At 37.9% G+C, this 13,608-nt stretch overlaps 2 protein-coding genes and 2 long non-coding RNA genes across 9 annotated transcripts in view; 2 read left to right on the top strand and 2 right to left on the bottom strand.

Moving 5' to 3' along the window:
• LOC121718272 (GTPase IMAP family member 8-like) overlaps positions 1-1,063 on the top strand; it is a 20,220-nt gene extending 19,157 nt beyond the window's left edge. For all 4 annotated transcript variants that reach the window (XM_042103215.1, XM_042103216.1, XM_042103214.1 and 1 more), the window contains exons 4-6: positions 27-95; positions 189-362; positions 473-1,063. In XM_042103215.1, coding sequence (XP_041959149.1) covers positions 27-95; positions 189-362; positions 473-618 — 389 coding nt within the window. In that variant the 3' untranslated portion in view covers positions 619-1,063. The remainder of the gene's footprint in view (positions 1-26; positions 96-188; positions 363-472) is intronic.
• LOC121718425 overlaps positions 1-4,452 on the bottom strand; it is a 6,600-nt gene extending 2,148 nt beyond the window's left edge. The window contains exon 1 of the long non-coding RNA XR_006033945.1: positions 4,297-4,452. This is a non-coding gene — a long non-coding RNA (uncharacterized LOC121718425). The remainder of the gene's footprint in view (positions 1-4,296) is intronic.
• Positions 4,054-8,408, top strand: LOC121718279 (GTPase IMAP family member 8-like). 3 transcript variants are annotated; one of them, XM_042103222.1, is made up of 6 exons: positions 4,054-4,207; positions 4,459-5,142; positions 5,239-6,036; positions 6,122-6,193; positions 7,244-7,417; positions 7,841-8,407. In XM_042103222.1, exons 1-6 carry the CDS (start codon positions 4,177-4,179, stop codon positions 8,008-8,010), a joined length of 1,929 nt encoding a protein of 642 aa, XP_041959156.1. In that variant the 5' UTR covers positions 4,054-4,176; the 3' UTR covers positions 8,011-8,407. The 3 variants fall into 3 exon arrangements, with proteins under 3 accessions (XP_041959156.1, XP_041959157.1, XP_041959158.1); XM_042103223.1 differs by having other exon boundaries at positions 4,055-4,207; positions 6,122-6,190; positions 7,247-7,417; positions 7,841-8,406; XM_042103224.1 differs by having other exon boundaries at positions 4,112-4,207; positions 4,467-5,142; positions 7,841-8,408.
• Positions 6,102-13,608, bottom strand: LOC121718433. The gene is made up of 3 exons (XR_006033953.1): positions 13,598-13,608; positions 9,421-9,425; positions 6,102-6,184 (listed from the first exon to the last, which is right to left on the bottom strand). It is a non-coding gene; the product is annotated as an uncharacterized LOC121718433 (long non-coding RNA).

Genomic DNA, 13,608 nt, shown 5'->3' with positions numbered 1-13,608 from the left:
TAATTCAATAATGCTTTCTGTATTAGTGCAGGGAGAAGGGCATTCCACAGACATCGACAATTATGGAGAAACATTTCAGGATAATCCTCTCTACCGTACGTAATTTGCCGAGCAATACACAGATTCAAAGAAACACCACACTGACAGAGAAAAAAAAACTTCTATTTTGTTCTGTCCTTCTCATTCAGGTGGCACAGCTGACAAACCACAGAGTGAAAAGAGTGATCACAGCCTCCAAAGACAGCAGTCTAATGGTGAGATGCTTGCATTTCATTTAAAAGATATGCTAGGAAACGAATGGAGACGCCGGGACTTTATAGTGAAGAAGCTAGTCCGTGAAGCTGTACAGGAACTTAAACTGGGTGAGGAAACATAACATAACATATAACAGAGCCAACATAGTGTGGGAGCTGGCTTGATGAAATGAGAGTAACATTGAAGTCTTTCTCCTTTCTTTCAAAAATGTCCTCAGAAACTTCATCTGAGCCAGATCCGAAAGAGCTGAGGGAATCAAGAGACAAAGTCGTGGGCTGGTTACTGAAAAGCTCTGGCTATGCTTCCTACATGAGTGGCTCCCAAGAGCATTTAAACGTCAGTGACAAGGACTGCATAGACTAAAAACACAGTACTGCATTGTGTGTAATCACTAATGCATTATTGGCTATAGTCATGCTATGTGAGGACAGTCCTCTGGAATGGATTTAAAGTTTTTATTTCACTTATAAATCCGGGGACTGGGGACACTTGTAGAATAAGATGTGTGTTTATATTTCATGTTTTTTCCTACAAATTATTTTAAAATTTTCAAAATTACCTGGAAAATAAAATATAGCCTATTTGCTGTAATGGACTGATACCATTTCCAACACTGGCATTTCCAACACTGGATGCTCATATACTGGTTCTCGTAATTATAAGAAATGCTCTGATACCATGGCAACATCATGTGAATAATGTGAAGCTTTATTTTTTTATGATTTTGGAAATGTCATATTTTCTTTTATATTTCATGTTGTAACGGCTAGAGTGCATATGATGAAAATAAAGCTTAAAATTCATTGTGCTCATTGCAGACGGTTGTTATTCTATATTGGAGATACTATTGGTACTTGGTAAAGGCAAGTTGTACATAGACATAGTCTTTGACCCAGTTATGTCAGCCATTTAATATGCCATGGCTGTTTCTTCTTGCTTGTTGACTGACAGGGATAAAGTAAACAAGCTTGCCTGCAGTTACTGTATTATTCCTGAGGGTGACAGTAGAGGGCCATTTATATAGCATTCCCTCTTGGAAACATACAATATTTTTGGTATAACTGTATAGATCTTTATGTAATAGTGATTGTATAGTTGGAGTTTAATTGATGTTATAAAATGTACACAGTCTTTCTTATGTGAGGCTTCTTCTATTAAAATAATTTCAATGTCCGCTTATGCAAACAAGAAATATATCTGACCATTTTTTTGCTGAGGTGTGGCTGGGGAAGGGTGGTGGTTAAGTACCGCCTAAATAATTCTCACTCTAAGCTGACTTTAAAAGACTCTCAGCTCAAATTTGATACAGACACAGAATCTGTTGTCAAAATGAATCAACAGAGAATTAACTTAATGAAGAAGTTAAGTGTGTTTTGAGTAAGATATAGCATGTCATTTTTATTATGAGAGATGTAATTTTTTTATCATGGATTTACATATTGAATTACTTATTTGTTCATCAATGGGCTGATTATGAAGGACAAGGCCAGCTTTAACTTTGGGCTATGCAAAATATAGCTACCCCTAGGCTAGGGATAACGGCCGCCGAGGTGTATATGGAATTAATGGACGAGGGTGAAATTTGTTGTTATTTGTATGTCACTTTGGACAAAAGCGTCTGCCAAATCCCATAACCACAACCATACTTGTGAGGTGCTCAGTGGCAAAAGAGGAAGATGGATCTGTGCCAGAGTGCTTTATATTCTCACCTGGGAGTGGCCTGTGATAAGACTGATACATCAAACAGCCAATCAGTGTGGCTGTAGAGTTTCTGTCTGATGACGGTATTCCAAAACCAGGTCCCACTAAGAAATAGATTGTAGTCCCTGTGTAAAGGGAAGCAGAGGCAGAACGAATACCAGAGTTTTTTTAATTATTATTTTTGAGTGGATACACTGAATGGACAGGTGGAGGACAGTGTAGAGTAATTCTAGGCCTTCGAGTTAGGGGCTAGAGTAGGGGTTAGAGTGTCATTGACGTTATAAAATGCACACAGTCTTTTTTTTTTATTTCAGTGAGGCTTATTTCATTAAACTTATTCCAATGTCTGCTTCTGCAAGCAAGAAATCTCAAAAGACTCTCAGCTCAAGTTTGATGGAAAACACAGTCTGTTGTCAAAATGGATCAACAGAGAATTCACTTATTGATGAATCTTAAAATTACTTTTCCACTGCATGGTATCAGCTCAACTCGCCTCGACTCTACTCGCTTTTTTTGGTTTTCCATTAGCAAGAACTGGTACCTGGTACCTGTATCACCTCCATTCAGGTTCCAAGCAAGCTGAGCAGTACCAAAAGATGACGTGAAAGATGACACTGTGTTCTGGACAAGACCATAAAAAGACGTCATAAAAAAAATAAAAAAAAATACCTCAGCCATACTTTTCTAGCACGACAAGCAGCATGTTAATATAACACAGTCTAGGTCTGAAAATTGTTATTCCCAACAGGTGCGTTAATTCAAATGGCTAATGAGTTTCTGTTGGATGACGGTATTCCAAGACCAGGCTCCACTGAGATATATGTTCTAGTTCCTGTGTAAAGGGTGGTAGAGGCAGAATGAACACCAGAGATCCCTGGCCACAGTGGCCAGTGACCGGAGCCCTGCTTGTACTGTTGTCTCTTTCGTATATTTGTATGGTCTGCTTTATGATGCGTTTTTGTATGGCCTGCCTCTGTTTTATTTGTTATATGTTATATGTTTGCTTCCCACTGGTCTCTGTAAAGCACATTGGTTGATGCAAGTCATGTTTAAATGTGCTATCTAAATTGAGTGCTGCACTGCAAATGCAAAAGACCTTGCCAGAGTGTAAACTGAGAAAAATTACTTTCAAATGTCTTTGTTTTCCAGCCAAATGTATTATAGGTAGGACTCTGGAAATCTGGCTGTTACCTGTTTTAATGAAGACAAGTCTGTTTATAAAAAAATCTTGGGCTCAAACTTGACCGTTGACCCTTATTGGGAAGTTACTGCACTCTGCCTTTGTATTATTTGCCAACAAATAAAGAGCCGTGCCAAGGCACTCAACTTCAACTTCAGTGGCCTAAAACTAAAGGTAACAACCGTAACTCTGGAGTTAATGCATTCTGCCTTGGTTTCTCTCAGGCTTTTGCGAGTTACTGTTAAAATAAACAATATTTTCTCGAAAAAACAACCAAATTGACTCAAGATATTTCTCCACATGATAAAGGAGGTCTTGAATATCCTAAAATGACAATAACTCATTTTTGACCAACGATGAAGTTACTGCCTTTTGCCTTTGCATGGCAGAGTGGCATTTTATTATGGATGTTTATAATTTTGCATTTCATGTCATGAGCTTGTTTTGACCTGCTGCTGACATGCTGCATATCCAGTTTCCTTGTTCCTTTCTCTCTGTTGTAATCTTGCTGATGCCCATCATATTACTCTGTACCAAATGATCACAGAAAATACAGTGACAGTGATGCACAGAGAATGGGAAGAGTGTCAACATTTAAAATGAAAGTTTACTAAAGTATGGCACATGAAAAAAAAGTCTGTTGGTATTGTCCGTTGTAATACGAGGCCATAACACAGCATTTGAAAATCAGAACCGTCTGATGTTATCATTAATCACCTCATAAGAGAACCTTCTCTGGCATGCAGAATTTGAAAATCAGAACAGTCTGATGTTATCATTAATCACCTCATAAGAGAACATTCTCTGGCATGCAGAATTTGAAAATCAGAACAGTCTGATGTTAACATTCTCTGGCATGCAGTAGATCCAGTTTCCCTTCCGTGTGGTGTCATCGATGTGAAATGCTCAAAACATTCAGTTATACTTTATCGTGGTTGTGCGCAGAACACAGTGACTAGCAGAGGTCACCCAGAGAATAACTACAGTATGTAGAGTACCAACTGAATATCGATACTGAGTATTGGAGATTACTGGAGAAAATGGCGGCACAGATGGTATGCAAACAGGATGGTGAGTTAAAAATCTCATTTTAAAAGTTTGCCAGAAATTACCACTATTGACAGGTAAAATGTTTCATAGAAAACTTGTTATCATGTCACCTGATACTTTTAATTAATGCAACAAAACACACTATTTGTCTTTAAGATGTGTAGATTTAGTACTTGTTTGCTTGTTCACATTTGTGTGATTCATGTAACACTCCCACAAGTTTATTTATTCATCTTTCTGAAACATTTTGTGTCTTTCTCCAAACCTGTAAGAGCTGCAGATTATTGTTCTTGGGTACAACCGGTCTGGCAAGACCGCAACGATAAACACATTCCTGGGAGTCGGAGCGTATCATCAGGGGGAAGGAGCAACACACTCCGTCAAGAGAGAGGGCGTGGTTGTGGGCAGGAAGGTGACTTTGATTGACACTCCTGGATGGTGGAGGTTTTATTCCGCCACCCAAACCACAGAGTACATCAAACGTGAGCTTGTGCTGAGCACCTCCCTCTGTCCACCCGGACCCCACGCCTTCCTCCTGGTGGTCAAGCTTGACAATCAGTTCACTGAAAATGAACAGACTTCAGTGGTGGAACACTGTGAGCTCCTGGGTGCAAATATCTGGGAGCATACCATTGTCTTGTTCACCAAGGGGGATTTATTGACAGACAAAACCATTGAGGAGCGCATCAAGAGCAAGGATGAAACCCTTGAGTGGTTGGTGAGGACATGCGGAGGCAGATTTCATGTCTTTAACAACAAGACCAAACGTGATGATCAATCTCAAGTCAAAACACTTTTGGATAAGCTAGATGAACTGATAGCCAGTAACCATCACCGTCCCTTTGAGGTTGACCACATCAAACTGAAAGATATTGAAAAGGCAAAGAAAGCTGATAAGGAACGAGGATTAAAATTCAAAGAGAAAGTCACAGAACAAAGAAAGAGGATCAAGACAGGTAAAATCTACTAACACATAAGAATAAGGACATTAGGAGTAAAGTTCAATCCATATTCTGATATGTAATTATATATAATGATTTTTTTTCCTGCAGGAGAGGTGCTCCCTCTTCCTGAAATAAGAATGCTACTAGTTGGATGGATGATCTCTGGGAAGAGTTATGCAGGAAATATCATCCTAAATGGAGATCATTTTACCCCTGGGAAAGTGACTGAGAAGGCTGAGAGTAGACAAGGAGAAGTTTGTGGCCGAAATCTCACAGTGGTTGACACACCTGGGTGGTGGAAGTTCCTCCCGACTAAGTACACTCCTGGGAAGGTTAAGTTGGAGTTAGAGAGAGGAGTAGGTCTTTGTAAGCACCCTCACGCTATCGTCCTCACTTTGCCGGTGGATGTGTCATTCCATGAGGAGCAGAGACACATAATCCAAGAAACATTGGAGACACACTTGGGAGAGGATGTATGGAGACACACCATCATTCTCTTCACATTCGGAAACCTGCTGAAAGACACCACCATAGAGGAGGTCATCGAGAGTGAGGGCAAAGCTCTGCAGTGGCTCGTCCAGAGGTGCGGAAATAGATATCACTTCTTTGGTGAGAGAGCGAAGAGTAGCAGTGAGGTTGGAGAGCTGCTGGGGAAGATTGAGCAGATGGTGGCAGGAAATTGTGTGCATTGCCCTATAATGGCCCGACAAACAGACATGGAAACAAAGGCTGAAAGGCACAAAGCAGACAATGATGTTGCATGCACAGATGATGTCATCGATGCACTGTACAGAGAATGGTTGCGTAGAGATGAGAAGATGATTAAGGAGGTCTGGAAGAAGTGGGAGGCTGCTATGGCAGCATGCAAACAAAAAACAGACAAAAGCATGGACAATCCACTTGAATGTGAGTTTGTGATTAGTGAATTCACATTAAAGTCTATTCAGAAATAATTTAGTTTCCTTTAATGATACACTTGTTTTTGGATTAGTTCAGGGAGAATCACAATCCATGGACACTATCAGCCATAGTGAAACCTTCCAGGATAAACCTTCTTACAGTAAGTATTTGTGTGCAATACATTAACATGATTTTACAAAACGTTTTTTATAAGTAATGAATAGAAAAGAAACATCAATCTATGTTATAATGAAACATTTACAAGCATTTCAATGTCAGTATGCAAAAGATATTCCAGACTATGTATACTATACATGTTATACATTGGTTTTGTAAAATGTCTTCAGCAATGTCTACAGTATTAACCTATAGGGGTGGGCTATACATTTATGTTCTTCATTCTTTTTTCTGATTGATTTGATTATGATTCGTTGGTCTATGGGACATTGCGGTTAATTTACATTTATTCATTTCAATTTTATTCATTTGTGGTTAAAGATTTTCACCTTAATATAACTTTTAGGAAGCCAATTTGATGGTAAACAAGCATTTGTTTTGCAGTTGTTTTGCATTAATATGTTTTTATTAAATTTATTGAGGTCTCAATCTTGCGTCACAATCTTGTATCCTTCAGCACAACCTAAGTAATATGATTAAAGTAATGTAATTTCATTTTAACCAACTATATACACAAACATGAACAAAAAACATCAAACATATTTATAATAAAATTTTTAAAATCTGCTTTTTAAATAAATTATTGACAAAAACACAAATACACTGATCAAACCTTTTTTTTACTAATTGAAATCATACACACACTGCACCCAAGTAGCAGTGATTCGCCTATGCTTCGCCCCAATATAGTCCCAAGTCAATATCTGCCTAGCAAATCGCCTTGTCTTACATTCCATTCTGTCTCTACTCTAGTTTTGAATACACAGGGCACAAGAAGAAGTAATTAGGGAATTTTACTCACAACATGCTATCTGGTGATGAGAGATTCCATTCACTATGCTAAGCTAAGCTAGCGGGAATGCTTCCGGACTAAGACAATGCATGCACGGAGACAAACATGTTTTTGCTCTTATCTAACTCTAAGGGAGACGGTGAATAACCGGTAGCGAGTTCCTTTAAGTTAGATTTGTATTGTTTTTATATTTATGTACAATATCTATCTATCTAACCATCTATCTATCTACTCTTCTTAATGCAGCTGCAAAAGATGAATTGCAGAATGATAAGAATGACCAGAGCATCCAAAGGCAGCGGGCAGATGATGAGACGCTTGCAAGTAATTTGAAAGATCTGCTCGATTATGAATGGAGAAGGCGGGACTTTATACTCAAGGAGCTAGTCCGTGAAGCAGTAAAGGAACTTAAACGTGGTGAGTAAGCATAATGGTACATCACACACCAAAATGGTATGGCAGCTGGCAAGAATTTATACCCTGATTACAGAAAATAATAATAAATAAAATGTTTATTGGTTGAAATTACTCATACAGTACACAACCACAAGGCACTACAGTGTGTGTGTGTGTGTGTGTGTGTGTGTGTGTGTGTAATATATAATATCCTTTACTTGAAGGTATCTACATAAGAGTGACATGTAACACTAACCCTAACCCTAACCTGTCATGACAAAAACCGAATGACACTTATATGACAAGCATTATGTCTTAAACGTTTATGATTTGTTTATAATGTTATTGACACATTCATGACAGTGTCATGTCACTCTTATGTATATACCTTCAAGTAAAGTGCAACCTAATATCTTATAGTATATTTTTCATAAATATCCCCAGATGGTTCATCTGAGCCAGATCCAAAGGAGCAGAGGGAATCCAGGGACAAAGTCGTGGACTGGTTACTGAAAAGCTCTGGCTATGGTTCCTATATGAGTGACTCCCAAGACCTTTTAAACGTCAGTGACAAGGACAGCCATGGCTCGAACATGAGTAACATCAGTAAGTAGGAAGACGAGATTCCACACACTATGCAGTGGTTTTGTGGGAGGGCCACAAGATGGACGACACAACAAGCTCTAGACAAGGACTGTTCAGACTAAAAACACAAGTACAGCATTGTATGCAATCACTTATGTATCAATTGTTATTCTATAAGAACATAATTGGAATGGATTTATAGTTATAAATTTCTCTTAATACATCTGAGAACATTTGTAAAATAAGATGTGTGTTTATATTTTATGTTCCACCCCACAAATTATTTTAAGAGTTTCAAAATTATCTGTAAAATAAAATAGTCTAATTGCTAAAAAATGTTTTTTTTTTTATCTTTTTGGAAATGTCATATTCTCTTTTATATTTTATGTTGTAACGACTAAAGTGCATCTGATGAAAATATATCAAATAAAATATTGTCAGTTAATCCCCGATTGCTGTATATGAAGCAAACACCCTTTTTTATACATTTTATATTGAACCCATTTATAAATAGCCTCGTTATACTGTGGGTCATCAGCCTAGAAACCTAGGCTCAGGAACTTTGGCTACAAGCACCAGGGCTAGAGGTCCTATTGCATTTACACTAGCTTCTATGTGGACCACGTAATCAATGGACCAAATTGAAGCCATATCTGTAGACACTGTGTAAAATTCCATAAACAGATAACTACAACGCAAACATTACAGATCAAATAAAGAGATCCTACTGTAATAGCTGCATTACAGCCATAATGTAGACTACACAAAACCTAAATACATATGTAATATACATTTTGCAATGTTGGCGCTGTTCCCAGTTATTTTGGAATGGCTGTGGAATATGGAACACATGTGTTACATACCCACTTTGGATGTGCATGCCAGCTGTAGTAGCCGTAATTTAACTGCTCTATGAAGGTGGTGGTGAGAGGGTATGAGATACAGGCCGACACTGTGCTTGTGTGCTTAAACAAACATTTTATATTTATTTCGAAAAAAGACCATTTATATTGCCTTTGGCCATAGCAACCATCCATTTAGAACTAGTAACGACAGTTTGTCCTGCAAGTTGAGAAATTAGTGGCGGAAAGAAGTAGTTCTATAAACAAGACCATTTTAGCATTTAAATTATAACAAGAAATATAAATTTCATAAATAAAAACACAGGATTGAAGTACATTGATATCATGAACATTAAGGATTTTCAGTTCTTTAAATAAAGGAGTAGATGCAGCACTCCATTCAGAACAGGTTGCAATTCTAACAAAACGCTTTTGAAGGACTAGTAATTTGTGTATGGTGGAAGGAAAAGTACTTGCCCACACTAAATTACAGTATGAAAGGTATGGGTAAATTAAACTATAATAAAGAGTGAGGAGGCAATTTCTGAAGACAAGATGACTAACCCTCCTAATTGATTTATTTACTTTTTTGCTAACCCAGTCTACTTGATCCTTCCATTTTAAGGTTTCATTATCAATAACAATCTGGTGGATGTAACTTGCGGTATCTCTGTAGACTCAATTTTAATTTTACATATGTCATTAGGGTATCCTTTACTCGAGTTACAGTCTAATGCAGGGATTCCCAAACTGAACAACCTGGCCAATAGTGAAAGACACACATGAAGCACGGCTGAAGACACAGTGTCAAGAGATGTACTGTAAGTATAAGTAAGTATATAGGATAAATGTCCTTAGGTTTTTTATTCAGTCATCCGAACAGTAGGGGTGTTGCTTTTTTCAGGCTATTATGTCGATGGTAACCCCTTGTCAGTCAATAGTGAAAGTAATTAACTGTATATTTTGTCATTGACACCATGGTGAAGTTAGTTTCACTTTGCCTATGAGTTCAAATAATAGACATGGAAGGGCAAGAAATAGTGGAAACTGGATCTGCATGCCATCTATCTATCCAAAATATTTGAAAATGTCACCATTGCTAATACATTTTGGCCTCAGTCAGGGGAATGCTCTGGTTGGCAAGATGTCATATGTCATAAGTCATATGTGTTTATCATTTTGTGTTTCTCTTTCATTAGACAGCTTGTTTTGACCTGCTGTTGCATGTCATATATATCCAGTTTCCTTGTTCTTTTCTCTGTATAGCATTCTTGTTAATGCCTGTTGGAAAGAGACTCTGTACCAAATGAGCACAGAAAATAGTGTCTTTGGCTGCAGAGAATGGGGATGAAGACCACCAATGTTTCAAAAGAAAGGTTACATCGAGATTATTGGAGGGAAAAATAAAAAATTCTAGGCCTAAAAATCAGTGCTGTTACATTTTTTTGTTGTTTAAGTAGAGAAAACGTGGATGTTTTTGATTACTGCTATCTTCCTCTCTCTATGGCTATTTTTTGGCTATTATTATTTTTGAGTGGATACACTGAATGGACAGGTGGAGGACAGTGTTGAGTAATTCTAGGCCTATTTATCCCAGTGTAAGTGTAGGGGAGTAGAATTGCAGTCTGTGCCTTGAAGTCATATAACAACAACATTGATAAACCACATGAACATGTTGTTCAAAATGTCATCATTGCTCATACATTTTGGTCTCAGTCAATGGACAATTTAGTAAAATGAGCTCATATTCTCGCTGTATTACATTTATTTATTTAGCAGACACTCTGGGATTACATCGTCCCCAGAGCAACTTGAACTTGGTAAAGTGCTTTGCTCAAGGGCACAAACCGCCCCTCCGTCCGTGCATGCCTTTGTCTGTGTGTGTGTGCGTGTGCCTGCGTGCATATGTGTGTGCGTGCGTGTGTGTGTGTGTGTGTGTGTGTGTGTGTGTGTGTGTGTGTGTGTGAACAACAACATCATTAGTGATCGCCAAAGAAACAATATTATTACTGTCTAAGCTTTGGAAGGGAAATATCTGTGGATGGGAGATGACTGTGTCTGTGACTGTTGCTCTCTACAGTGGAAGATGTGAACATGATCTCAGAGTAGAGGTGTTGCCTTTCACGTAACCAGTCTGGGGTAGCCTACGTTTCGCGTACAACTACGGAGGTCAGCTTTTTACTAACATGGTACGATGCATCGTTCAACCAACCAACATCTGGAGTCGAGTGGTTTTACGTTTTGACGTGACAGTGACGGTAAGCAATTTGCGAGCTAACGATTGCGTGGGTTTGTTGTGGTCTGCTGGTTTGGTCACTCTTTCACTTCCTTTCTCAAGTGGAATACACACAATACACACAATTTCCTATAAATATGCCCATGCTCAGGTGATTTTTGTAGTAGCCTATAGTTTATCTTGACCATCTTAAGGAGCAGACATTAACAGTATGGGCATGGAGGACGTGGAGAGAGCTGTATTTGCGGTACATCACCGCCACAAGTTCATCTACTTGTTGTGCCTGATAATTGCGTTGGATGTCATTTATCTATCTGAAGGCAAATGTGAGGTAAGGACCATGTAGTGCAATGTCAGTAGACAGCAATGTCATAACTTTTCACCACATTTTCACCATGCAGTCTTTATTTGTGACTTTATCTAAAATGTTCAGAGTTGTTTACTGACTTGTCATTACAGTTTTTCTCCGTTGATTTGGCACATTTCTCAGATCCAAATTGAAGTTCAAAACCGAACTCAAAACTGTCAAAACTGTTCAAACTCCATAAGCTTATCACTTGCATATTATTAAAATGTTTTCTTGCCATCTTGAACAAACAGCAATGCTTTAGTACAACTGATTTTGTATAAATGTCTGCTGTTTTTTAAATAGCTAATGTCATGGTGAACATGCTCTATACTGGTTACCCTCTAAATAGTCCTACTCCAAACAAATTGGCCTTATTTCATCGCTTGTGTCATTGCATGCAAATGTGTTGAACTAGTTGCTAACTATAGCCTAGATGTCATAGTCTGTCTAGCATAAATATGTGACCTGACAGACAGAGGTGATCTTCTCTGACCAAGGGGTGTTTTACTGTATATTAGTCATTTTTCATTTGCACAATGCTGTATAAGCTTTTGTTTATATTATCACGTCTGTCAACAGAAAAAAAAAAAAAAAACTTTGCAGTTTCTGTATGAAAAGCGATTTACAAATAAATAGTTCATAAATCCTAAATCTACATATTCATATACTGTATTTCAAAAAATTAATACTGATTGTAACACTGACATAGGGAGGGAAAGTGAAAACCAGCGCCCCAAGTGGTTGCGTTCCTATCGAAGAGCAGCTCCAATGTTAAGTCCCATAGACCTATTTTAAAAAATATATTGTGAAGCCAAATCAGCGATGTTATCCACTAAAAATATTTTTCCGTGTCTATACAGTAATAATATTCTAACTGTGAAAATGTCAGACCCTATTTTGCCTTATTTAAGAAAATCGAAATTGCTCCTTTTGTTTCATAAACGAACTACAAAAGTGACTTTACCCTTCAACGTTACTCACGGTAGCATGGTTTATTTATTAGCCTGGTTAGCATTGACACTTAACACTTACAGCTAGCTCTTCATGTGAGTAGAAGCACAACACCAGTTATCCTGACATAAAGGTTATCACCACGCGGTTTACATCACGTTCCGTTATTACAAAAATATGTTAAGCCAGTTAAGCAAATTGCATATTGATCAGTTAGAGATTAAGCGCCCAAACATGTGACGTCACATGCAGCTGTAGTTCCTTATCACCGTGTTACGACAAAAACTCAAAACAATTCAACTGATCCTAAAAATAAGGTATGACCACTTGAAGCAATAGAGGGGACCCCAGTGCCTAACATATGGAAGGCATTAAATTAAGATCCCAATGTGCACCGAGATATATTTTTTCTAAAAAAAAAAATCCCATCCACTCCGCTAAACTCTAGGAACGCAACCACTAGATGGCGATGAGATTACTTTCCCTCCCTATTTGAAGTAAAAATATATACTGAATACTGAGTGATCTCTTGGCATATTGTATTCTCTGCCTCACCATATCTGCAGTTTTACTTTTCAGTTTTTGCTATTTATAAGCTATATTACTGTCACTGTCCATAACAATATCCAACACTTCAATACTTATTTAGCACAAACATTATGGTGTTTTTTTTACTTGTTTTGGACTTTACCAGGAGGTGTCACAGTTTCACTAGTTTTTAACATATGATCTCTGTGGTTTCATCATGTTTTCACATCATAATTGCCAAAATTAAAAAAAAAAAAAAAAAAAATATAACAAAATTATTATCGTGTGGCCGTAGTAGTAATCCACCGCCACACAGTCATAATCCACAATTCTGATCCTGTCGTGGGATGTACTTGTCATTGTGCTGTTCATTCAACTTGTCATCTGACTTCTTTTAATAGCCACATAACATTGCTGGGCCTAGATCCAACCAATTGAGGCAACCCCAGATCATAAAACTATACCTCCAGAGGCTTGTTGTACTGCGGGGCACTCCGGAGTAGGGTAAATCTGGAGTCATCAGACCACATCATCTTTTCCCATTGCTCCAGAGTACAATCCTTATGCTCCCTTTCCCACACAGCTAAAGTTACAGTCGTATGAGTTCTTGCTGTATGTTGAAACACAGATATCTCACACAGTATTCACTGTACAAACCTCTAGAGGCAGTGTTATTTATGATAATGCTACTGTAGTTATAAAATGCATACACACTTAAAAA

Source organism: Alosa sapidissima, chromosome 9, assembly GCF_018492685.1.
Source record: "Alosa sapidissima isolate fAloSap1 chromosome 9, fAloSap1.pri, whole genome shotgun sequence".
Lineage (NCBI taxonomy): Eukaryota > Metazoa > Chordata > Actinopteri > Clupeiformes > Clupeidae > Alosa > Alosa sapidissima.
Note: the sequence above shows the minus strand (reverse complement) of the source record. Positions and strands in the feature narration are given on the sequence as shown.